General features: G+C 44.5%; 1 protein-coding gene across 4 annotated transcripts in view; it reads right to left on the reverse strand.

The window, feature by feature from the left end:
• Nucleotides 1-21,135, reverse strand: part of LOC140186273 (cAMP-regulated phosphoprotein 21-like) — a 379,019-nt gene that overhangs the window by 6,579 nt on the left and 351,305 nt on the right. For all 4 annotated transcript variants that reach the window (XM_072242365.1, XM_072243188.1, XM_072241563.1 and 1 more), the window contains one exon: nucleotides 15,614-15,765. In XM_072242365.1, coding sequence (XP_072098466.1) covers nucleotides 15,614-15,765 — 152 coding nt within the window. The remainder of the gene's footprint in view (nucleotides 1-15,613; nucleotides 15,766-21,135) is intronic.

Below are 21,135 nucleotides of genomic sequence, written 5' to 3' on the forward strand. Positions count from 1 at the left end.
AAATTGCATCTGCCATGAATTTGCCCACTCACCCAACCTATCCAAGTCACCCTGCATCCTCTTAGCATCCTCCTCACAGCTAACACTGCCACCCAGCTTCGTGTCATCCGCAAACTTGGAGATGCTGCATTTAATTCCCTCATCCAAGTCATTAATATATATTGTAAACAACTGGGGTCCCAGCACTGAGCTTTGCGGTACCCCACTAGTCACCGCCTGCCATTCTGAAAAGGTCCCGTTTATTCCCACTCTTTGCTTCCTGTCTGCTAACCAACTCTCCACCCACACCAATACCTTACCCCCAATACCGTGTGCTTTAAGTTTGCACACTAATCTCCTGTGTGGGACCTTGTCAAAAGCCTTCTGAAAATCCAAATATACCACATCCACTGGTTCTCCCCTATCCACTCTACTAGTTACATCCTCAAAAAATTCTATGAGATTCATCAGACATGATTTTCCTTTCACAAATCCATGCTGACTTTGTCCGATCATTTCACCGCTTTCCAAATGTGCTGTTATCACATCCTTGATAACTGACTCCAGCAGTTTCCCCACCACCGACGTTAGGCTAACCGGTCTATAATTCCCTGGTTTCTCTCTCCCTCCCTTTTTAAAAAGTGGAGTTACATTAGCCACCCTCCAATCCTCAGGAACTAGTCCAGAATCTAACGAGTTTTGAAAAATTATCACTAATGCATCCACTATTTCTTGGGCTACTTCCTTAAGCACCCTGGGATGCAGACCATCTGGCCCTGGGGATTTATCTGCCTTCAATCCCTTCAATTTCCCTACTAACATGTATTTCACTCAGTTCCTCCATCTCACTGGACCCTCTGTCCCCTACTATTTCTGGAAGATTATTTATGTCCTCCCTAGTGAAGACAGAACCAAAGTAATTATTCAATTGGTCTGCCATGTCCTTGCTCCCCATAATCAATTCACCTGTTTCTGTCTGCAGGGGACCTACATTTGTCTTTACCAGTCTTTTCCTTTTTACATATCTATAAAAGCTTTTACAGTCCGTTTTTATGTTCCCTGCCAGTTTTCTCTCATAATCTTTTTTCCCCTTCCTAATTAAGCCCTTTGTCCTCCTCTGCTGAACTCTGAATTTCTCCCAGTCCTCAGGTGAGCCACTTTCTCTGGCTAATTTGTATGCTTCTTCTTTGGAATTGATACTATCCCTAATTTCTCTTGTCAGCCACGGGTGCACTACCTTCCTTGATTTATTCTTTTGCCAAACTGGGATGAACAATTGTTGTAGTTCATCCATGCAACCTTTAAATGCTTGCCATTGCATATCCACCGTCAATCCTTTAAGTGTCATTTGCCAGTCTATCTTAGCTAATTCACGTCTCATACCTTCAAAGTTACCCCTCTTTAAGTTCAGAACCTTTGTTTCTGAATTAACTATGTCACTCTCCATCTTAATGAAGAATTCCACCATATTATGGTCACTCTTACCCAAGGGGCCTCTCACGACAAGATTGCTAATTAACCCTTCCTCATTGCTCAAAACCCAGTCCAGAATAGCCTGCTCTCTAGTTGGTTCCTCGACATGTTGGTTCAAAAAACCATCCCGCATACATTCCAAGAAATCCTCTTCCTCAGCACTTTTACCAATTTGGTTCACCCAATCTACATGTAGATTGAAGTCACCCATTATAACTGTTGTTCCTTTATTGCACACATTTCTAATTTGCTGTTAAATACCATCTCCGACCTCACTACTACTGTTAGGTGGCCTGTACACAACTCCCACCAGCGTCTTCTGCCCCTTAGTGTTACGCAGCTCTACCCATATCGATTCCACATCTTCCCGGCTTATGTCCTTCCTTTCTATTGTGTTAATCTCTTCTTTAACCAGCAACGCTACCCCACCTCCCCTTCCTTCATGTCTATCCCTCCTGAATATTGAATATCCCTGAACGTTGAGCTCCCATCCCTGGTCACCCTGGAGCCATGTCTCTGTGATCCCAACTATATCATAATCATTAATAACAATCTGCACTTTCAATTCATCCACCTTATTACGAATGCTCCTTGCATTGACACACAAAGCCTTCAGGCGCTCTTTTACAACTCTCTTAGCCCTTATACAATTATGCTGAAAAGTGGCCCTTTTTAATGCTTGCCCTGGATTTGTCGGCCTGCCACTTTTACTTTTCTCCATAGTACTTTTTGCTTCTACCCTCACTTTACACCCCTCTGTCTCTCTGCACTGGTTCCCATCCCCCTGTTGTGAACTAACCTCCTCACGCCTAGCCTCTTTAATTTGGTTCCCACCCCCCAACCATTCTAGTTTAAAGTCACCTCAGTAGCCCCCGCTAATCTCCCTGCCAGGATATTGGTCCCCCTAGGATTCAAGTGCAACCCGTCCTTTTTGTACAGGTCACGCCTGCGCCAAAAGAGGTCCCAATGATCCAAAAACTTGAATCCCTGCCCCCTGCTCCAATTCCTCAGCCACGCATTTATCCTCCACGTCATCGCATTCCTACTCTCACTGTCGCGTGGCACAGGCAGTAATCCCGAGATTACTACCTTTGCGGTCCTTTTTCTCAACTCCCTTCCTAGCTCCCTATATTCTCCTTTCAGGACCTCATCCCTTTTCCTACCTATGTCATTGTAACCCAGATCTTATTAAGGAGCTTAGTGTAAATGAACCCTTAGGAGGCAGTGATCACAATATGATTGAATTCATACTTTGAGAGAGAGAATCATAACTCACATGTATCAGTAGCGCAATGGAATAATGGAATAATGGAATAAAGAGACATGAGAGAGAAGCTTGCTCAGTTAGATTGGAGGAGGATACTGGCAGGGATAATGGCAGAGCAGAGATGGCTGAAGATTCTGGGAAGAGTTCACAAGGTGCAGGATAAATATGTTCCACAGAGGAAGAAGTTCTCAAATCGCAAATGGTTCTTAAAGTTAAATTGGATAGATATATGGACAGGAAAGGAATGGAGGGTTATGGGCTGAGTGCAGGTTGGTGGGACTAGGTGAGAGTAAGAGTTCGGCACGGACTAGAAGGGCCGAGATGGCCTGTTTCTGTGCTGTAATTTGTTATATGTTATATGGCAGGGGTAGGCAACCGTGGATGACAAAGGAAGTTAACGACTGCATCAAAGCCAAGGGAAGGGCATATAAGGTAGCAAAAGTAAGTGGGAAGTTAGATGATTGGGAAGATTTTAAAATCCAACAAAAGGCAACTAAAAAATCTATAAGAAGAGAAAGGATGAAATATGAGGGAAGACTAGCCAATAATATAAAGGAGGATACTAGAAGTTTTTTCAGTTATATGAAGAGTAAAAGGAAGGTGAGGGTTGATATTGGACCACTGGAAAATGATGCTGGTGAGGTAGTAATGGGGGACAAAGAAATAGCAGATGAACTTAATGGGTACTTTGCATCTGTCTTCACTATGGATGACACTGTCAGTGTGCCAGAGGTCTGTGAGTGTCAGGGAGCAGGAGTGAGTGCCATTGCTGTTACAAAGGACAAAGTGCTAGGCAAACTCAAAGGTCTTAAGGTCACCTGGATCAGATGAACTACATCCCAGCATCCTGAGAGAGGTTGCTGAAGAGATAACGGATGCATTGGTCATGATCTTTCAAGAATCACTTGATTTTGGCATGGTCCCGGAGGACTGGAAGATTGCAAATGTCACTCCACTCTTTAAGAAGGGAGGAAAGCAAAAGAAAGGAAGTTATAGGCCAATTAGCCTAACCTCAGTGGTTGGTAAAGTGTTGGAGTCCATTATTAAGGATGAGTTTTCGAGGTACTTGGATACTAACGAGAAAGTAAGTCAAAGTCAGCATGGTTTCTGTAAAAGGAAATCTTGCCTGACAAATCTGTTAGTGTTCTCCGAGAAAGTAACAAGCAGGTGGACAAAGGAGAGGCAAGGGATGTCATTTGCTTGGATTTTCACAAGGCATTTGATAAGGTGCCACATATGAGGTTGCTTAACAAGATGAAATCTTATGACATTCCAGGAAAATACTAGCATGGATAGCGGAATGGCTGACAGGAAGGAGGGAGCGAGTGGGAATAAAAGGGATCTTTTCTGGTTGGCCACCAGTGACTAGTGGTGTTCCACAGAGGTCGTATTGGGACTGCTACTTTTTACATTGTTTGTCATTGATTTAGATGGTGGAATTAATGGCTTTGTAGCAAAGTTTGTGGATGATATGAAGATAGGTGGAGGGGTAGGTACTGCTGAGGAAGCAATGCGATTGCAGCAGGACTTAGACAAATTGGAAGAATGGGCAAAAAAAGTGGCAGATGGAATACAGTGTTGGGAAATGTATGATAATGCATTTTGGTAAAAGGAACAATAGTGCAGACTATAATCTAAAAGGTTCAAACATCAGAGGTGCAGAAGGACTTGGGAGTCCTCGTGCAAGACTCCCAGAAGGTTAACTTACAGGTTGAGTCTGTGGTAAAGAAAGCAAATGCAATGTTGGCATTTATTTCAAGGGCAATGGAACATAAAAACAAGGAGACAATGCTGAGGCTTTGTAAGACACTAGTCAGGCCACACTTGGAGTACTGTCAAGAGTTTTGGGCCCCATATTTCAGAAAGGATGTGCTGTCATTGGAGAGTCCAGAGGGGGTTCACGAGGGTGATTGTGGGAATAAAGTGGTCTGAGGAGCGTGAGACAGTCCTTCCAGGTGAGGTGACACTTCACCTGTGAGTCGGCTGGTGTGATATACTGCGTCCGGTGCTCCCGGTGCGGCCTTATTTATATAGGTGAGACCCGACGCAGACTGGGAGATCGTTTTGCTGAACACCTATGCTCTGTCCGCCAGAGAAAGCAGGATCTCCCAGTGGCCACACATTTTAATTCCATGTCCCATTCCCATTCTGATACGTCTATCCATGGCCTCCTCCACTGTCGTGATGAAGCCACACTCAGGTTGGAGGAACAACACCTTATATTCTGTCTGGGTAGCCTCCAACCTGTGGCATGAACATTGACTTCTCTAACTTCCATTAATGCCCCTCCTCCCCTTCTTATCCCATCCTTTATTTATTTATTTATTTATTTATTCATTCATTCATCCATCCATCCTTTTTTTTCCTCTCTCTGTCCCTCTCACAATAACTCCTTGCCTGCTCTCCATCTTCCTCTGGTGCTCCCCTCCCCCTTTCTTTCTCCCTAGGCCTCCCATCCCATGATCCTCTCCCTTCTCCAGCCTTGTATCCCTTTTGCCAATCGACCTTCCAGCTCTTAGCTCTATCCCTCCCCCTCCTGTCTCCTCCTATCATTTCGAATCTCCTCCTCCCCCTCCCACTTTCAAATCTCTTACTAGCTGTTCTCTCAGTTAGTCCTGACAAAAGGTCTCGGCCTGAAACGTCGACTGTGCTTCTTCCTATGGATGCTGCCTGGCCTGCTGCGTTCCACCAGCATTTTGTGTGTGTTGCTTGAATTTCCAGCATCTGCAGATTTTCTCGTGGTTGAGGAGTGTTTGACAGCTTTGGGCCTGTACTCACTAGACTTTACGAAAATGCAGGGGGGGATCTCACTGAAATCTATCAAATATTGAAAGGACTAGATAGGGTGGATGTGGAGAGGATGTTTCCTGTGGTAGGGGTATCCAGAACTAGAGGGTACAGCCTCAAAAGTGAGGAGTGACCCTTTCGAACAGAGGTAAGGAGGAATTTTTTTAGCTAGAGAGTAGTAAATCTGCGGAATGCTCTGCCACAGAATGCAATGGAGGCTAAGTTCGTGTGTATATTTAAGGTGAAAGTTGATCATTTCCTGATCGGTCAGGGCATTGAAGGATATGGCAAGAAGGTAGGTGCAGAGGGTTAAATGGGATCCAGGATCAGCCATGATGGAATGGCGGAGCAGACTCGATGGGCTAAATGGCCTAATTTTGCTCCTAAGTCTTATAGTCTTATGGTCCAGGTACAGGTCGATGGCACTGTGTTATTATGTATGGATAATAAAGAACTTAAGTCCCCCGTGGGCAACGTGAGCCGTTCACCGGGAACTGGAAGCTACAATGGTTCCCTGCAGTTGCGTATGCACATGGTTGAGAAGCAGTTCAGTAATAAAACGTTCTGACATAAACCCACACCGAGTTTGTCTTTAATAAGAACAAATCTAAGAGGCACTAGGCATAATAACAGTTTGGCACAGACTAGATGGGCTGTTTCTGTGCTGTAGTGCTCTGTGATGCGATAATGACTTAGAAATACTAGTTTCCTGGCAAAGAAAGAAAGGAATATGTTTTAAGAGAATTCCAAATAATTAGGTGTAAAATCTTTTTGTTAAATTTACAAGGTTGTGTGCAGCTAGCATGATGCTATTACAGCTCGGGGCATTATGGAATTCCTGCGCTGTCTGTAAGGAGTTTGTACGTTCTCCCCATGAACTGCGTGGGTTTCCTCTGGGTGCTCTGGCCAGAGATGTATGGATCAGTAGGTTAATTGGTCATTGTAAGCTATCCTGTGACTAGACTAATGTTAAATAGACAGGTTGCTAGGCAGGGCTGCTCATTTTGCCGGAAGGGCCTGTTCTGTGCTGTATCTCCAAAGACCTGGAGTAATAAATCTACTAGTGATAATCCAGCATCATATGTTCAAGGTGAAATTTCTCTGAGGCATGCTAATGAATTTAATACAGCAGACGCACAGTCTGGCAGATTAAATTGATAAAATGGTAAACAATCACAAAGGTGAGAATGACTTTCACCTCTACAGGCAAAGCAGTCTATGGTCTGGCTTTGTCCACAGAAGGCTAGCGACCTCCATTGGAAAGGAAAAGCTGCAAAATACTGTACATTGGCCCTTAGAGAGATGGGCAGGAGCAGATTCCTTGTAAGATACCTTGTGTTGCTTCTGAACTGATTCCATAACCTAACGACTCTAGAAGACTCATTTCTCTGTATTCTCATTTCTTTGTCTACAGCTTGTCTTCATTTGCACATTGATTGCTCTGTGTGTAGTTTTTAATTGATTTTATTGTATTTCAAAGTTCAAAGATTAAAGTAAATTTTGTTATCAAAGTTGTCATATATAACCCTGAGATTCATTTTGGTGTTGGGATACTCAGCAAATCTATAGAATAGTAACTATAACAGGATCAATGAAAGATCAACTAGAGTGCAGAAGACAAGAAACTGCAAATGCAAATATAAATAAATAGCAATAAATATCGAGAACATGAGATAAAGAGTCCTTAAAGTGAGATCATTGGGTTGGGAACATATAAATGATGGGGCAGGTGAGTGTAGTTATCCCCTTTTATTGAAGAGTCCGATGGTTGAGGGGTAGTGACTATTCTTGAACCCAGTGGTGCGAGTTCTGAGGCTCTTGACCCTTCAGAATCAGAATCAGAATCAGGTTTATTATCACTGGCATGTGACGTGAAATTTGTTAACTTAGCAGCAGCAGTTCAATGCAATACAGAATATAGAAGAGAAAAAAATAATAAGTATGTAAATCAATTACAGGATATGTATACTGAATAGATTAAAAATGTGCAAAAAACAGAAATACTGTATATTTAAAAAAAAGTGAGGTAGTGTCCAAAGGTTCAATGTCCATTTAGGAATCGGATGGCAGAGGGGAAGAAGCTGTTCCTGAATCACTGAGTGTGTGCCTTCAGGCTTCTGTACCTCCAATCTGCTGATAACAGTGAGAAAAGGGCATGCCCTGGGTGCTGGAGATCCTTAACAATGGACGCTGCCTTTCTGAGACACTACTCTCTGTAGATGCCCTGGGTACTTTGTAGGCTAGTACCCAAGATGGAGCTGACTAGATTTACAACCCTCTGCAGCTTCTTTCAGTCCTGTGCAGTAGCCCCTTCATACCAGACAGTGATGCAGCCTGTCGGAATGCTCTCCATATACAACCATAGAAGTTTTTGAGTGTATCTGTTGACATGCCAAATCTCTTCAAACTTCTAATAAAGTATAGCTGCTGTCTTGCCTTCTTTTTAACTACATCGATATGTTGGGACCAGATTAGATCCTCAGAGATCTTGACACCCAGGAACTTGAAACTGCTCACTCTCTCCACTTCTGATCCCACTATGAGGATTGGTATGTGTTCCTTTGTCCACAATCCTGAAGTCCACAATCAGCTCTTTCATCTTACTGATGTTGAGTGCCAGGTTGTTGCTGTGGCACCACTCCACTAGTTAGCATATCTCATTCCTGTACGCCCTCTCATCACCACCTGCGATTCTAGCAGCTCACATTATTCTCCTTAGGCACTGGTATAATTGTTGCCTTTTTGAAGCAAGTGGGAACTTCCGCTCGTAGCAGTGAGAGGTTGAAAATGATGGCATCAGCAGCAGCATGTTTATGGTTGATGGCAATTAAAATTTCTCAAGTTCAACATGAATACAGCCAAAGGAAACAGCATTCCTCTGGGGCCAAAGTGCAAAACACAGTGCCAACAGCACACAGCACACAGCATAGAGCATACAGCATATAACACATAGCACATATAGTTACAAAAGCAGAAAAACATACAGACACAAAAAATAATATAGCTCAAGTCCCTGACTGACATGGTCTGTAGATTGATAGTTTCTTTGTTGTACATGCCCACAAGAAAATGAATCTCAAGGTAGTACATGGTGACATATATGTACTTTGATAAATGTACTTTGAACTTGGACCTTTGTTTCTGAAGGATAGGGTCTGAGGCATGGAGCCATTCATCCTGTTCTCCATCAAACTTCAACAAGTTAGCCACTACTAATCAGGGACAATATCATAGCTGCACTCAGAGAAGATATAATGAGGTGTTCATTCACTTAGTCTATCTGAGTAGAATTCTATCACCCCCAACCTTTTTGTCATCCACAAATTTACTAACCTGTCCCTCCACTTCCACATCCAGGTCATTTATAAAAATCACAAACAGTAGGAGTCCCAGAACAGATCCCTGAGGCACACCACTGGTCACCGACCTCCATGCAGAATATGACCTGTCTACAACCACTCTTTGCCTTCTGTGGGCAAGCCAGTTCTGGATCCACAAAGCAATGTCCTCTTGTATCCCATGCCTCCTTACTTTCTCAATAAGCCTTGCATGGGGTACCTTATCAAATGTCTTGCTGAAATACAAATACACTACATCTATGGCTCTACCTTCATCAATGTGTTTAGTCACATCCTTAAAAAATTCAATCAGGCTCGTAAGGCACGAACTGCCTTTGACAAAGTCATGCTGACTATTCCTAATCATATTATGCCTCTCCAAATGTTCATAAATCCTGCCTCTCAGAATCTTCTCCATCAACTTACCAACCACTGACGTAAGACTCACTGGTCTATAATTTCCTGAGCTATCCCTACTCCCTTTCTTGAATAAGGGAACAACATCCGCAACCCTCCAATTCTCCGGAACCTCTCCCGTCCTCATCGATGATGCAAAGATCATTGCCAGAGGCTCAGCAATTTCCTTCCTCGCTTCCCACAGTAGCCTGGGGTACATCTCATCCGGTCCCAGTGACTTATCCAACTTGATGCTTTCCAAAAGCTCCAGCACATCTTCTTCCTTAATGTCTATATGCTCAAACTTTTCAGTCTGCTGCAAGTCATCACTACAATCACCAAGATCCTTTTCCGTAGTGAATACTGAAGCAAAGTATTCATTAAGTACCTCTGCTACCTCCTCCGGTTCCATACACACTTTTCCACTGTCACACTTGGTTGGAGGAGTTTCAGGGCACCTGTCACCTGGGAGAAACACACGGTTACCTGGGGGAAATACACGGTCACCTGGGTGAACAACACGGTCACCTGGGGGAAGCCTTGACCTGAGATCGCTGAAGCCGGAATGAGCCAAAGCCCTAGCACTCTGCCTCAGATCACTCCGTCGATAACTGCTCTGCTAGGCAGTGTCTCCCTTTTATGCCTGAACCTTCCCTGCTATTTAACTCACGATTGGTGCTCCGGTTGTAGCTGCTGATAGGCCACGTACAATGGACAAACACTCTCGAAGCTCCCTTTTTAAATAACCGCCGTCGACCTGGGAAGAAATCCCTCTTGGTAAAGCTCTGTCGACGCCACTGATAGGACACGTACAATTGGTTTATTGTTGTCACATTTACTAAAGAAGAGTCACAAGCTTGTAAACTGTTTACACAGTGCATTAAGGTGAAACAATAACAGAATGCAGAGTAAAGTGTTACAGTTACTGAGAAAGTTGAAGTGCAGGTAGACAAGAAGGTGCGAGATCATAATGAAGTACAGCACTGTGCAATAATCTTAGGCGCATATATATACCTAGGGTGCCGAAGACTTTTGCACACTACTGTATTTGTCAATGTGGAGCAGGGAGTGAGTTTGTAAATCTGACAGGAGCAAAGGATGTTGAGAATGATGAGGGTGGTGCGCCTCGGGTGGGCTGTGGGACGGGTGGCAGAGAAGGGGTGCCACTGGCGGGGGTGGTGTGGGTGCAGACACACCCAGCCCTGAGACACCAGGCAAGGTCATTTGATTTCAAACAATTGGTTATTGATCATTACAGAACATCTATCTGGTGCTTTCCGCCCCCTCCCCTCTCCCTTCCCCTTTTCCCAACCATGATTCCCCTCTCCCTGCCCCCTTCCCTCTCTCAGTCCACAAAAGAGACCCACGTCCGAAACACTCACGTATGTCATGAAAATTTGTTTTTTTTTGTGGCAGCAATGCAGCGCAGTACATAAAATTACTAAAGTACTGTGGAAAAGTCTTAGGTTCCCTAGCTATTTGTGCTTAAGACTTTTGCACAGTACTGTAGTTTGTGCGATTAAGAATCCATCTTATTGTACCACATAACCACATATTAGTCTTAACAGTATTAGTATTAACAGTAGGGCAGAAGTTGTACTTGAGCCTAGTGGCACATGGTTTCAGGATTTTGAGGGGAGAAGAAAGAAGTCCATTGTGGGTGAGGTCTTTGCTACTGGCTACTTTACTGAGGCGGCGAGAAATGCAGACAGAAGCCATGGGGAGAAGGCTGGTTTCCTTGATGTGCAAAGCTGTGTCCACACTCTCTGTAGTTTTCTGCATTTACAGGCAGAGCAGTTGCTGTACTAAGCTTTGATACATGCAGATGGGATGCTTTCTGTAATGCATGGATAAAAATTGATGAGGATTGATAGGACTTGTAAACTGAGTTCAAGACCGGCGATCCAGAACCCTTCAAGAAGACAAGGTATGACCTAGGTGTGCCTCAGGGATCTGTTCTGGGACCCTTACTCTTCGTGATTTTTATTAATGACCTGGATGAGGAAGTGGACGGATGGTTTACTAAGTTTGCTGATGACACAAAGGTTGGAGGTGTTGTAGATAGTGTGGACGGCTGTCAGAGGTTATAGCGGGTCATTGATAGGATGCAAAACTGGGCTGAGAAGTGGCAGATGGAGTTCAACCCAGATAAATGTGAACTGGTTCATTTTGGTAGGTCAAATATGATGGCAGAATATAGTATTAATGGTAAGACTCTTGGCAGTGTGGAGGATCAGAGGGATCTTGGGGTCCGAGTCCATAGGATGCTCAAAGCAGCTGCTCAAGTTGACTCTGTGGTTAAGAAGGCATATGGTGTATTGGCCTTCACCAATTGTGGAATTGAATTTAGGAGCCGAGAGGTAATGTTGCAGCTATATAGGACCCTGGTCAGAGCCCACTTGAGAGTACTGTGCTCAGTTCTGGTCGCCTCACTACAGGAAGGATGTGGAAACCACTGAAAGGGCGCAGAGGAGAATTATAAGGATGTTGCTTGGATTGGGGAGCATGCCTTATGAAGACAGGATGAGTGAACGGCCTTTTCTCCTTGGAGCGACGGAGGATGAGAGGTGGCCTGATAGAGGTTTAAGATGATGAGAAGCATTGATCGAGTGGATAGTCAGGGCTTTTTCCCAGGGCTGAAATGGCTACCACAAGAGGGCACAGTTTTAAGGTGCTGGGGAGTAGGTACAGAGGAGATGTCAGGGGTAAGTTTTTTACGTAGAGAGTGGTGTGTGCGTGGAATGGGCTGCCGGCAACAGTGGTGGAGGTGGATGCGATAGGGTCTTTTAAGAGACTTTTGGATAGATACATGGAGCTTAGAAAAATAGAGGTCTATGGGTAACCCTAGGTAATTTCTAAGGTAGGGACATGTTTGGCACAACTTTGTGGGCCGAAGGGCCTGTATTGTGCTGTAGGTTTTCTATGTTTCTATGTAAGGCTATTGTTAGATGGAAAAGGCAATTCTGTTTGAAGTTAGAGATCCAATCGGATGCATGACAGCTGTGGCAGGGTTTCCATGCCATCATTTCCTATATCAGAAATCTGAAACCATAATTAGCAGTGACGCTTCATTCCCCACTGAGCTTTATCTATCCTCGGCCCAACACACTGATGCAATCACAAAGAAACCAGGCCAGCAGTTATATTTCTTTGGGAGTGTGAGGCGATTTGGTATGTCACCACAGACCCGAGCAAATTTCTACAGAGCATTCTAACTGGTTGCATCACAGTTTGACATCTCACAAAACTACTGGTGATTCTACTACATATACTTCTTCTGAACTATAATCGCTGCAGTCTGCAATTTCCCCTTCAGAAATGTACCAGGTTCTGAACAGTTGTTACCCTACAACCATTGGGCTCCTGAACTGGCGTGGATAACTTCAATCACCGCGACAGTGAGCTGACTCCACAACCATCGACTCCCTTTCAAGGACTCTACAACTCATGTTCTCAGTATAATTTATTTCCTTTTTTAAGATTATTTGCACAATTTGTCCTCTTTTGCACATTGAGTGTCAGCTGGTCTTTGTTCTGTGTCTGCGTTGTTTTCCATAAATTCTCTTGTATTTCTTCACTTTCCTGTAAACCGCTGCAAGTGAATGAATCTCAAGATTGCATGTGATATATAGACTGTGATTAAAAAGTTACTTTGAACTTGAACTTTGAAGTCTCTGATATACAGGATTGCAGGAGGCTGCCGAGGTTGTAGATTCAGCCACTGGGGCACAACCCTCCCTGGCATCAAGGGCATCTTCAAGAGGTGGTGCCTCAAAAAGGCAGTATCTATCACGAAAAACCCTCGCCACCCAGGACATGCCCTCTTCTCAAAGTTCAAAGTAAATTTTAATACCAAAGTACATATATATCACCATACACAACCCTGAGATTCATGTTCTTGTGGAGATATTCAGCAAATCTATAAAATATTAACTATAACAGGATCAGTGCAAAAATAAATAAATAGCAATAAATAGTGTGAACATGAGATAATGACATAAAGAGTCCTCAAAAGTGAGATCATTGGAGGTGGGAACATTCCAATGATGGGGCAAGTGAAGTTGAGTGTAGATATTACCATCAGGAAGGAGGTGCAGAAGCCTGAAGACCCACACTCAACATTTTCAAAATAGTTTCTTTCCCCTCTTTCTGAATGGTCCATGAACCCATGAACACCAACTCTTTTGCACTCATTTATTTTTTAGTAAGTGACAGTAATTTTTATGTTTTGCACTTTACTGTTTCCGTAAAAATCAAATTTCATGACATACTATATGTCAGTGATAATAAACATGATTCTGCTTCTAACATGTGTAAGGGGTTTCTTCTTTTATGTTACTGCGTAGGTTAATTAAAATGGCTTCTTTGTTATGTTAACTGCTGAGAAAGTTCTCTTGCTAGCAGCTTGTTTGGGTTATATATTATTGATAAGAGAGCAAACGAACCAATTGGGATAGATGTTATTCTTTCTAGTGTGTCTGTAAGTTATTGTGATGCGCGGGAGAAGGCGCGATGGACAGCGAGAAGATGGACAAGGTGCTGTGAGTCGGCTAACGAGGTCGGACCCTGAGCCGGAGTCCGAGGTCCAGGGTCTTCGGCGAGGAGAGAAGACGGAGACAGACTCGTGTGGAGCGTCTGGTCGACCACCGTGGTTGGTCCCAGGCAGCAGGTCGAGGTGGTCAGAGGGGATCGAATGGTGAAGACAGAATCGTTACTAGAGCTCCAACTGTTTGTGCACGAAGAGATTGAACTTTGATAAGTGTGGCACCTTTTATTTTCCTTTTACATTTTATCTCTATTAATTATATCGTTCCAGTAATATCTATAAACTGTAATTCATTTAATCGTATATGGTGTATTGTCTGTTATTTGGGCGGGGTGGGGTACATCACACAGCATCCACACAAACTGATTACCCAGTTTGGCGGAGTCGAGGGCTGTTTCCCTAGATGGCAGCGAGTTGAGCGACCCTGAGGCTTGCCAGGGGGGTCACACATGTCAAATCGTTTAGCCTGCTGAGGAAGTAGAGGTGTTGCACCTAGTCCTGATATTACGAGTCTCAGACCAGAGGGCAAAGCCTCAGAATAGAAGGATATCCCTTTAGAATAGAGGTGTGTAGCAATTTCTTTACCCATTGGGTGGTGAATCTGTTGAATTTGTTGCCCCAGATGGCTATGGAGGCCGTCAGTAGGTATATTTAAAACAGAGGTTGATAGGCTCTTGATTGGTGAGAGGGTCAAAGGGTACAGGGAGAAGGAAGGAGAATGGGCTTGGAAGGGAAAGTAAGCCGATCAAAGAGTGCTATGGTAGTGTAGTGGTTAGCACGACACTGTTACAGCTCGGGGCATCAGAGTTCTGAGTTCGATTCCAGTGACCTCTGTAAGGGGTCTCTGTACGTTTTCCCCGTGGAATGTGTGGGATTTTTCTGGGTGCTCAGTTTTCCTCTCACAGTCCAAAGGCGTACCAGCTAGTAGGTTAATTGAAAAATGGCCACGATTAGGTTAGGGCTAAATCAGGGGGGAGGGGGTGGAGGCGTTGTTGGGCTGTAAGCGTCTGTATGGATAAATAAATTAAAAAAAATAAATAGATGGATGGAATGGTGGAACAGACTCGACAGGCCGAAAGGCCTCATTCTGCTCGTATGTCTTATAGTTTTGTCAAGGGTGCTGATGTTGACAGGGTTGTGAGCTTCAAGTTCTGAGGAGTGTACATCATGAAAAGCCTGTCCTGGCGCAACCACGTTGATAATTTGGCCAAGAAAGCAACTGCAGACCATCTGTTCATCTCAAAGACTCTGGAAACGTTTCATTATTTAGGTATCCAACCAGCAGGGAGGAACTGGACCATTGCTTGCTAATGAATAATAGATTGAGAATTAATAATTTAATTAATTTGTGGCGAGAATTAATTAATTAATTAGGAACAAGAACATGACATATTCTCAATGTGAGAAATACTATTGCTTTGCGAACATTATTTATTATTCAGATGATATATCAAGCATTTATTTTACAAATCCCATAGCTGGGGGATGACTTTGGTGCCACGGTGGCGTAGCTTGGGGTGTCGGAGTTTGGAGTTCAGTTCCGGCGTCCTCTGTAAGGAGTTTGTACGTCCTCCCTGTGGGCGCCTGGGTTTCATCCCACAGTGCAAAGACGCACCGGTCAGTAGGTTAATTGGTCATTGTAAATTGTCCTGTGATTAGGCTACGAGTAAATAGGTGGGTTGCTGGGTGGTGCTGCTGTTTGGGCCGATAAATCCTGTTCTGCACTGTATCTCTAAATAAAAATAAAACTGCATTTCCCTTTGGCATGTTTTTTCTCCTCCAGTGAAAAATGACAAGCCCTTCCGAGTCTGAGTAGGGACAACTTACTTGGTAAGAAGACATGGCTGGGTACTGGACCATCACCCCCGACACCTGACCTCCCTGCTGGCCATTCAGCAGGTTCTGGCTCTGGGCAGGTTGTTGCACTCCCACCAGGCCCTGGAAACTTTGCTGCTGATTCGGCAAGACCGGCTGGAAACCTGGAAGGGGAAAATATTGGTACAGGAATCAGCTCAGTCATTTTGGATAGGCAACAACATCTCCTCCATAGTCGCCATCAGCACAGGTGCGCCAAAAGGCTGTGTGCTTTTCCCTTGCTCTACTGACTTTATGGGGTGGACGGGGTGTCCAGGGAGGGGTAGCACCTTTGGTGAAGGGGCTTGTTGTGTCAATTCCAGAACAGCTCACTCACCTTTGGCCCCCACTGGACACTCAGCTCTCACCTGTGGCTCTGAGTAGCTGTTTGCATGTGACAGCCACCACACCCCAGTACACCGCTTCGACATGCAGGCTAAACCAGATGAGGTAGCCAGCAGCCCCATACTCTGGTGAGTTAGAGACATGCCTGTCCTAGCATGGGAAGTCTCTGGTGGACTGGGTATTTGAGATCTACAGTGAGATCCAACGGCTAGGAAGCTGGTACTGCAACACTCCATGAAGCATGACAAAGCACGTGGTTATCCTCTGACCCCAGTTTGTGATGCTTGTTCATACCTGACCCAGACTTCTGAGACCGAGAGACTGGAACTGCCCCAGTGCAACGGCTTTTCCACTTTAAAAACTCTCCCACATGGACCTCCTGTCATCGTCAGACAAGATGGACAACCACCTCTCCGTGAGGCTAAGTATATCTCCAATGCCAAATTTCAGTTTGCTGATGACACCGCTGTTGTTGGCCAGATCAAAGGTGGTGACGAATCAGCATATGAGAGGGAGATTGAAAATCTGGCTGAGTGGTGTTACAACAACAACCTCTCACTCAACATCAGCAAAAACAAGGAGCTGATTATTGACTACAGCAGGAGGAAACTGGGATCCGTGAGCCAGTCCTCATCAGGGATCAGAGGTGGAGAAGGTCAATAACTTTAAACTCCTTGTTGTTACCATATCAGAGGGTCTGCCCTGGGTCTAGTAAGTACTGCAAATATCATTACAAAGGCAGCACCTCTACTTTCTTAGAAGTTTGGGCAGATTCGGCATGTTATTAAAACTTTGACAAACTTCTATAAATGCACAGTGGAGAGTATTATTGCATCACAGCCTGAAATGGAAACAATGCCCAGGAATGAAAAAATGGTGCACACAGCCTAGTCCTTCGCAGACAAAACCCTCATCACAACTGAACACATTTACATGGAGTGCTGCCACAAGAAAGCAGCATCCATCATCAGGGAGCCCCACCTTCCAAGCCATGCTGTATCCCCACTGCTACCATTGGGAAGGTGGCACAGGAGCCGTACGTCCCACACCACCAAGTTCGGGGGCAGTAATTACCCTTCAGGAATCTGGCTCCTCAACCAGTATGGATAACTTCACTCACCATTACTCTGAACCGACTCCACAATCGACAGACTCACTTTCAACTACTCGTTACAACTCAAGTTCTCAATGTCAGTTATTTATTTACTTTTATTTGCACAGTGTCTTCTTTTGTATATTGGTCATTTGTCAGTCTTCTCTGTGTGTAGTTTTTCATAAATCCTATCGTATTTCGTTACTTTCCTGTAAATGCTTGCAAGGAAATGTATCTCAAGATAGTGACATACTGTAAATGCACTTTGATAAGAAATTAACTTTGACTTGTCTTTATAGCCAATGATATACTGTACTTCCCAAGGATAATCACTAATGCAAATTAGGCAGTCAATTAGCATCCAGTAAATTAAAGTGCCTTTGATAACCTGCTTCAGACTGGGGAGCAAACAAACAATGACCAGGACAGTGAAAGTAACCACCCAGGTCTTCTACAAAGTGACCCTTGGGATCAGTAATATTAATTGAGAGAGATGGAGCCTTGATTTAATTGTTGATCTGAAACATTTAAGGAGAACCTAGGGGTGAACTTCTCCACTCAGTGTGGAATGAGCTCCCAGCAGAAGTAGTGGATGTGGGTTTGACTACAATGTCTATGAGAAATTGGGATAAGTAATGGATAGAGGGCTATGAACCATGTGTAGGATAACAGTTTGGTACAGACTAGGTGGGCTGAAGGACTTGTTTCTGTGCTGTAATAGTAGTAGTATTGCGATCACCTGAGTTGAGTATGATGTTCTCCTAAGGGGTTGTCTATTGGTGGGTCTTCAGATGGCTGCAGAGGCTGATCCGGGATCCACATATTCTGAGCACTTCCAGACATCACAATCTTGCCTCTTTGCCACTTGCTGATCGCCATGACTTAATCCAGGATGTTATAGCGCAGGCTGCCTGTGTGTGACTTTGTTTAACGTGAGGAGGCTGATGTATGGGCGGACATCACACAGTCCTTTACAGATCAGGGTCAGGGTTCACCATCATGGAGCGCAAGATGACCGGGGACCCCTCACAGCTGCGGCCTTCCTCCACCATCACTGCCGTTGTCAACTGTCATAATGGCAGTTCAACACAGGGGAAGACTCCAGCAGTATACCAGAAATTCGAGTGTCAGGGTGCAAAAGTCAGTGCAGTCGCTATTACCAAGGAGAAGATGTTTGGGAAACTGACAGGTCTTAAGGTAGCTAAGTCACCTGGAACAGATTGAATACACCCAGAATTCTGAAAGAGCTAGATGAAGAGATTGTGGAGGTATTAGTAGTGATCTTTCAAGTATCACTAAATTCTGGCATGGTTTCGAAGGACTAAAAAATTGCAAATGTCACTCCACTATTTAAGAAGGGCCCTTTCTATTTTTTGAGAAAGCAAAAATAGAAAAACAGTTAGCCTATCCCAGTGGCTGGGGAGGTGTTGGAGTCCTTTATTAAGGGTGAGATTTCAGGGTACCTGGAGGCACATGATGAAATAGGCCAAAGTCAGCATGGTTTTCTAAAGGGGAAATCGTGACTGACAGATCTGTTGGAATTCTTTGAGGAAATAACAGGCAGGATAGACAAAGGAGAGTCAGTGAATGTCGTTTATTTGGATTTTCAAAAGGCTTTTGATAAGGTGCCACACATGAGGCTGCTAAACAAGATAAGAGCCAATGATTTTATGGGAAAGATACTAGCATGGATAGAAGATTGGCTGACAGTGTTTAGTCAGCTGGCGCTTAGCTCCTGGTAGGTTCGCCTACAGTAGGAAGATCGAAGAGGAGGTTCCAGACGCAAAGCAATTTAACCAAGACCTCAATGGTAAAGCTGGCAGAAGATGATAAGACATAAGAGTAGAGTTAGGCCACTTGGGCCATTAAGTCTGTTCCACTCTCGACCTCAGGAACTCTCAATCCTTGCCACCACGATAAGGTGATGATCATCGAAGTTCGAATGTGCTATAGTGCTCTTTGACCCTATAAAGCTGACATTTCTAGAAACATAGCACCCTTTAGTACGCCACAAGATGTTGTACTGAGGTCCTTGAATTGGAACATGAACCTAGAATCTTAGGGCTCAACACTGTGACGCTACAACATTTACTAGTGCACAAGAAAGACTTTAGAATTCACTGGGAGAAGGCAACTGGAAACGTAATCATAAAAAAATGCTGGAAATGCTTCATTGCTTAAGCAGCATCTGTGAAAAAAGAGCAGTTAACATGTTGGTTAATGACTGAGGGGTGAACAAAGTAAGAGAGAATATCAGAAATCCTATTGCAAAGGAGGTATAGACTACAACGTGCCCATTTTTGGAAAAGTTTAAACACAAGAGATTCTGCAGATGCTGGAAATCTTCAAGAGTGGACCATGGAAGGAAGGGAAGGAGGAGGGGAACCGGGTCGGGGGGGGGGGGGATAGGGAGGTGAAAAGAAGAAAAAGGGTGAGAAGGGATCCAGAATGGAGAATGAAGGGGGAGGGAAGAGAAATTAATGGAAACAGAGAGACTATAAGAGGGAATGTATTAGACCTGATTCATAGGAACCTTATGGAGCCTAAAAGGCTCCCCCCACCCTCATATACTGAGATCTCATTTCCATTTTGCTAATTCCCGCATACGGACCAAGTTCAAGTTTAATTGTCATTCAACCATACATGAATACCCATAAATACAGCCAACTAGAACAGCATTACTCAGGGGCGGGGCGGGGGGGGAAGGTTCAGAACATTGTACTAACAGTCACACACAGCACAAGGCATATATAACACAGATAAGATATCAGTAAAATACAGTCACACAAAAAAAATAAAGTCAGCAAAAGCTGCGCTCTCCCATGCCAAAGCGAGAGTACTGTACTCACAGAAGATTCACATACACCACTGTGACACCAGGGACACGTGGCACATACGGCAAAATATATAAACCATAACCACCCTGCCTTCAATGACAGCGACATCTCCCTCCCTGACAGCTATCGCTTTCTATGCACAATTTTATACATTGAATGGTGTGACATTGAGGAAAGCCCCGTCTCTCCCTGAGGAACAGGCACCCTGTCTGCCCACAGCGGAAGTGAGGAGGACCCTGGCCAGGGTAAACCCGGGCAAAGCTACAGGGCAGACAACATGCCTGGTCAGGTGCTGAGGGACAGTGCTGCAGAGCTAACAGAGGCCTTAACGGACATCGTTAACATCTCTTTGAAACAGTTCACTGACCCTGCAGGCTTCAAGGCATCCACTATCAGTGAGGTACCCGGAAGAGCAAAGGTAACTGGCCTGAACGATTACCACCCAGTAGCACTGACCTCAACAACCAAGAAGTGCTTTAGGTGGCTGGTAATCAAACATATAAAATCCCACCTTCTAGCGACACGTCACCCTTTCCAGTTTGTCATCCACTGATGATGACATGGCCTCGGCCCTCCAGTCAGTCCTGTCCCACCTAGAAAACAATGCCTCATACAGCAAGATATTGTTCATCGACTTCAGCTCAGCAGATAGTACTACCATCCCTCGAAGGCTAGTGGGTAAACTGTCCTCACTGGGACCTAACACCTCTCTGTAGCTGGACTTTGGACTTCTTGATGGAAAGTTCCCAGTCAGTCTGAGTCGGCAGCAACATCTCCATCATGGTTGAGACTTGAGTCTCAATGTGGGCAAGACAAAAGAGTTGATTGTGGGCCCCAGGAAGGTGTAGGTCAACCACTTTGCACTGCACATCAATGGCTCTGCCGTGGAGAAAGTGAAGAGCACAAAGTTCCTTGGTGTGCACATAGTGGGCGATCTCATCTAGACTCCCAGAAGGGAGTACTCAAGATGTACATTATCTGAGGAGATTGAGGTGTGCGAGGCTCCTCATCGCCATTCTAACAACCTTCTACAGGAGCACCATTGAGAATGTCCTATCCATTGTGTAGTACAGAGGCTGCAATGCATCAGACTGCAAGACCCTACAGAGGATAGCAAAAACTGACAAAAGGATCTCACCCCTCTAATTGTGACACTTACCAGGAGCATTGCAGATGAAGGGCCCAAAGCATTTTTGAGAAAACCTACCACCCATCCTACA

This window comes from Mobula birostris, chromosome 1, assembly GCF_030028105.1.
Source record: "Mobula birostris isolate sMobBir1 chromosome 1, sMobBir1.hap1, whole genome shotgun sequence".
Taxonomy (NCBI): Eukaryota; Metazoa; Chordata; class Chondrichthyes; order Myliobatiformes; family Myliobatidae; genus Mobula; species Mobula birostris.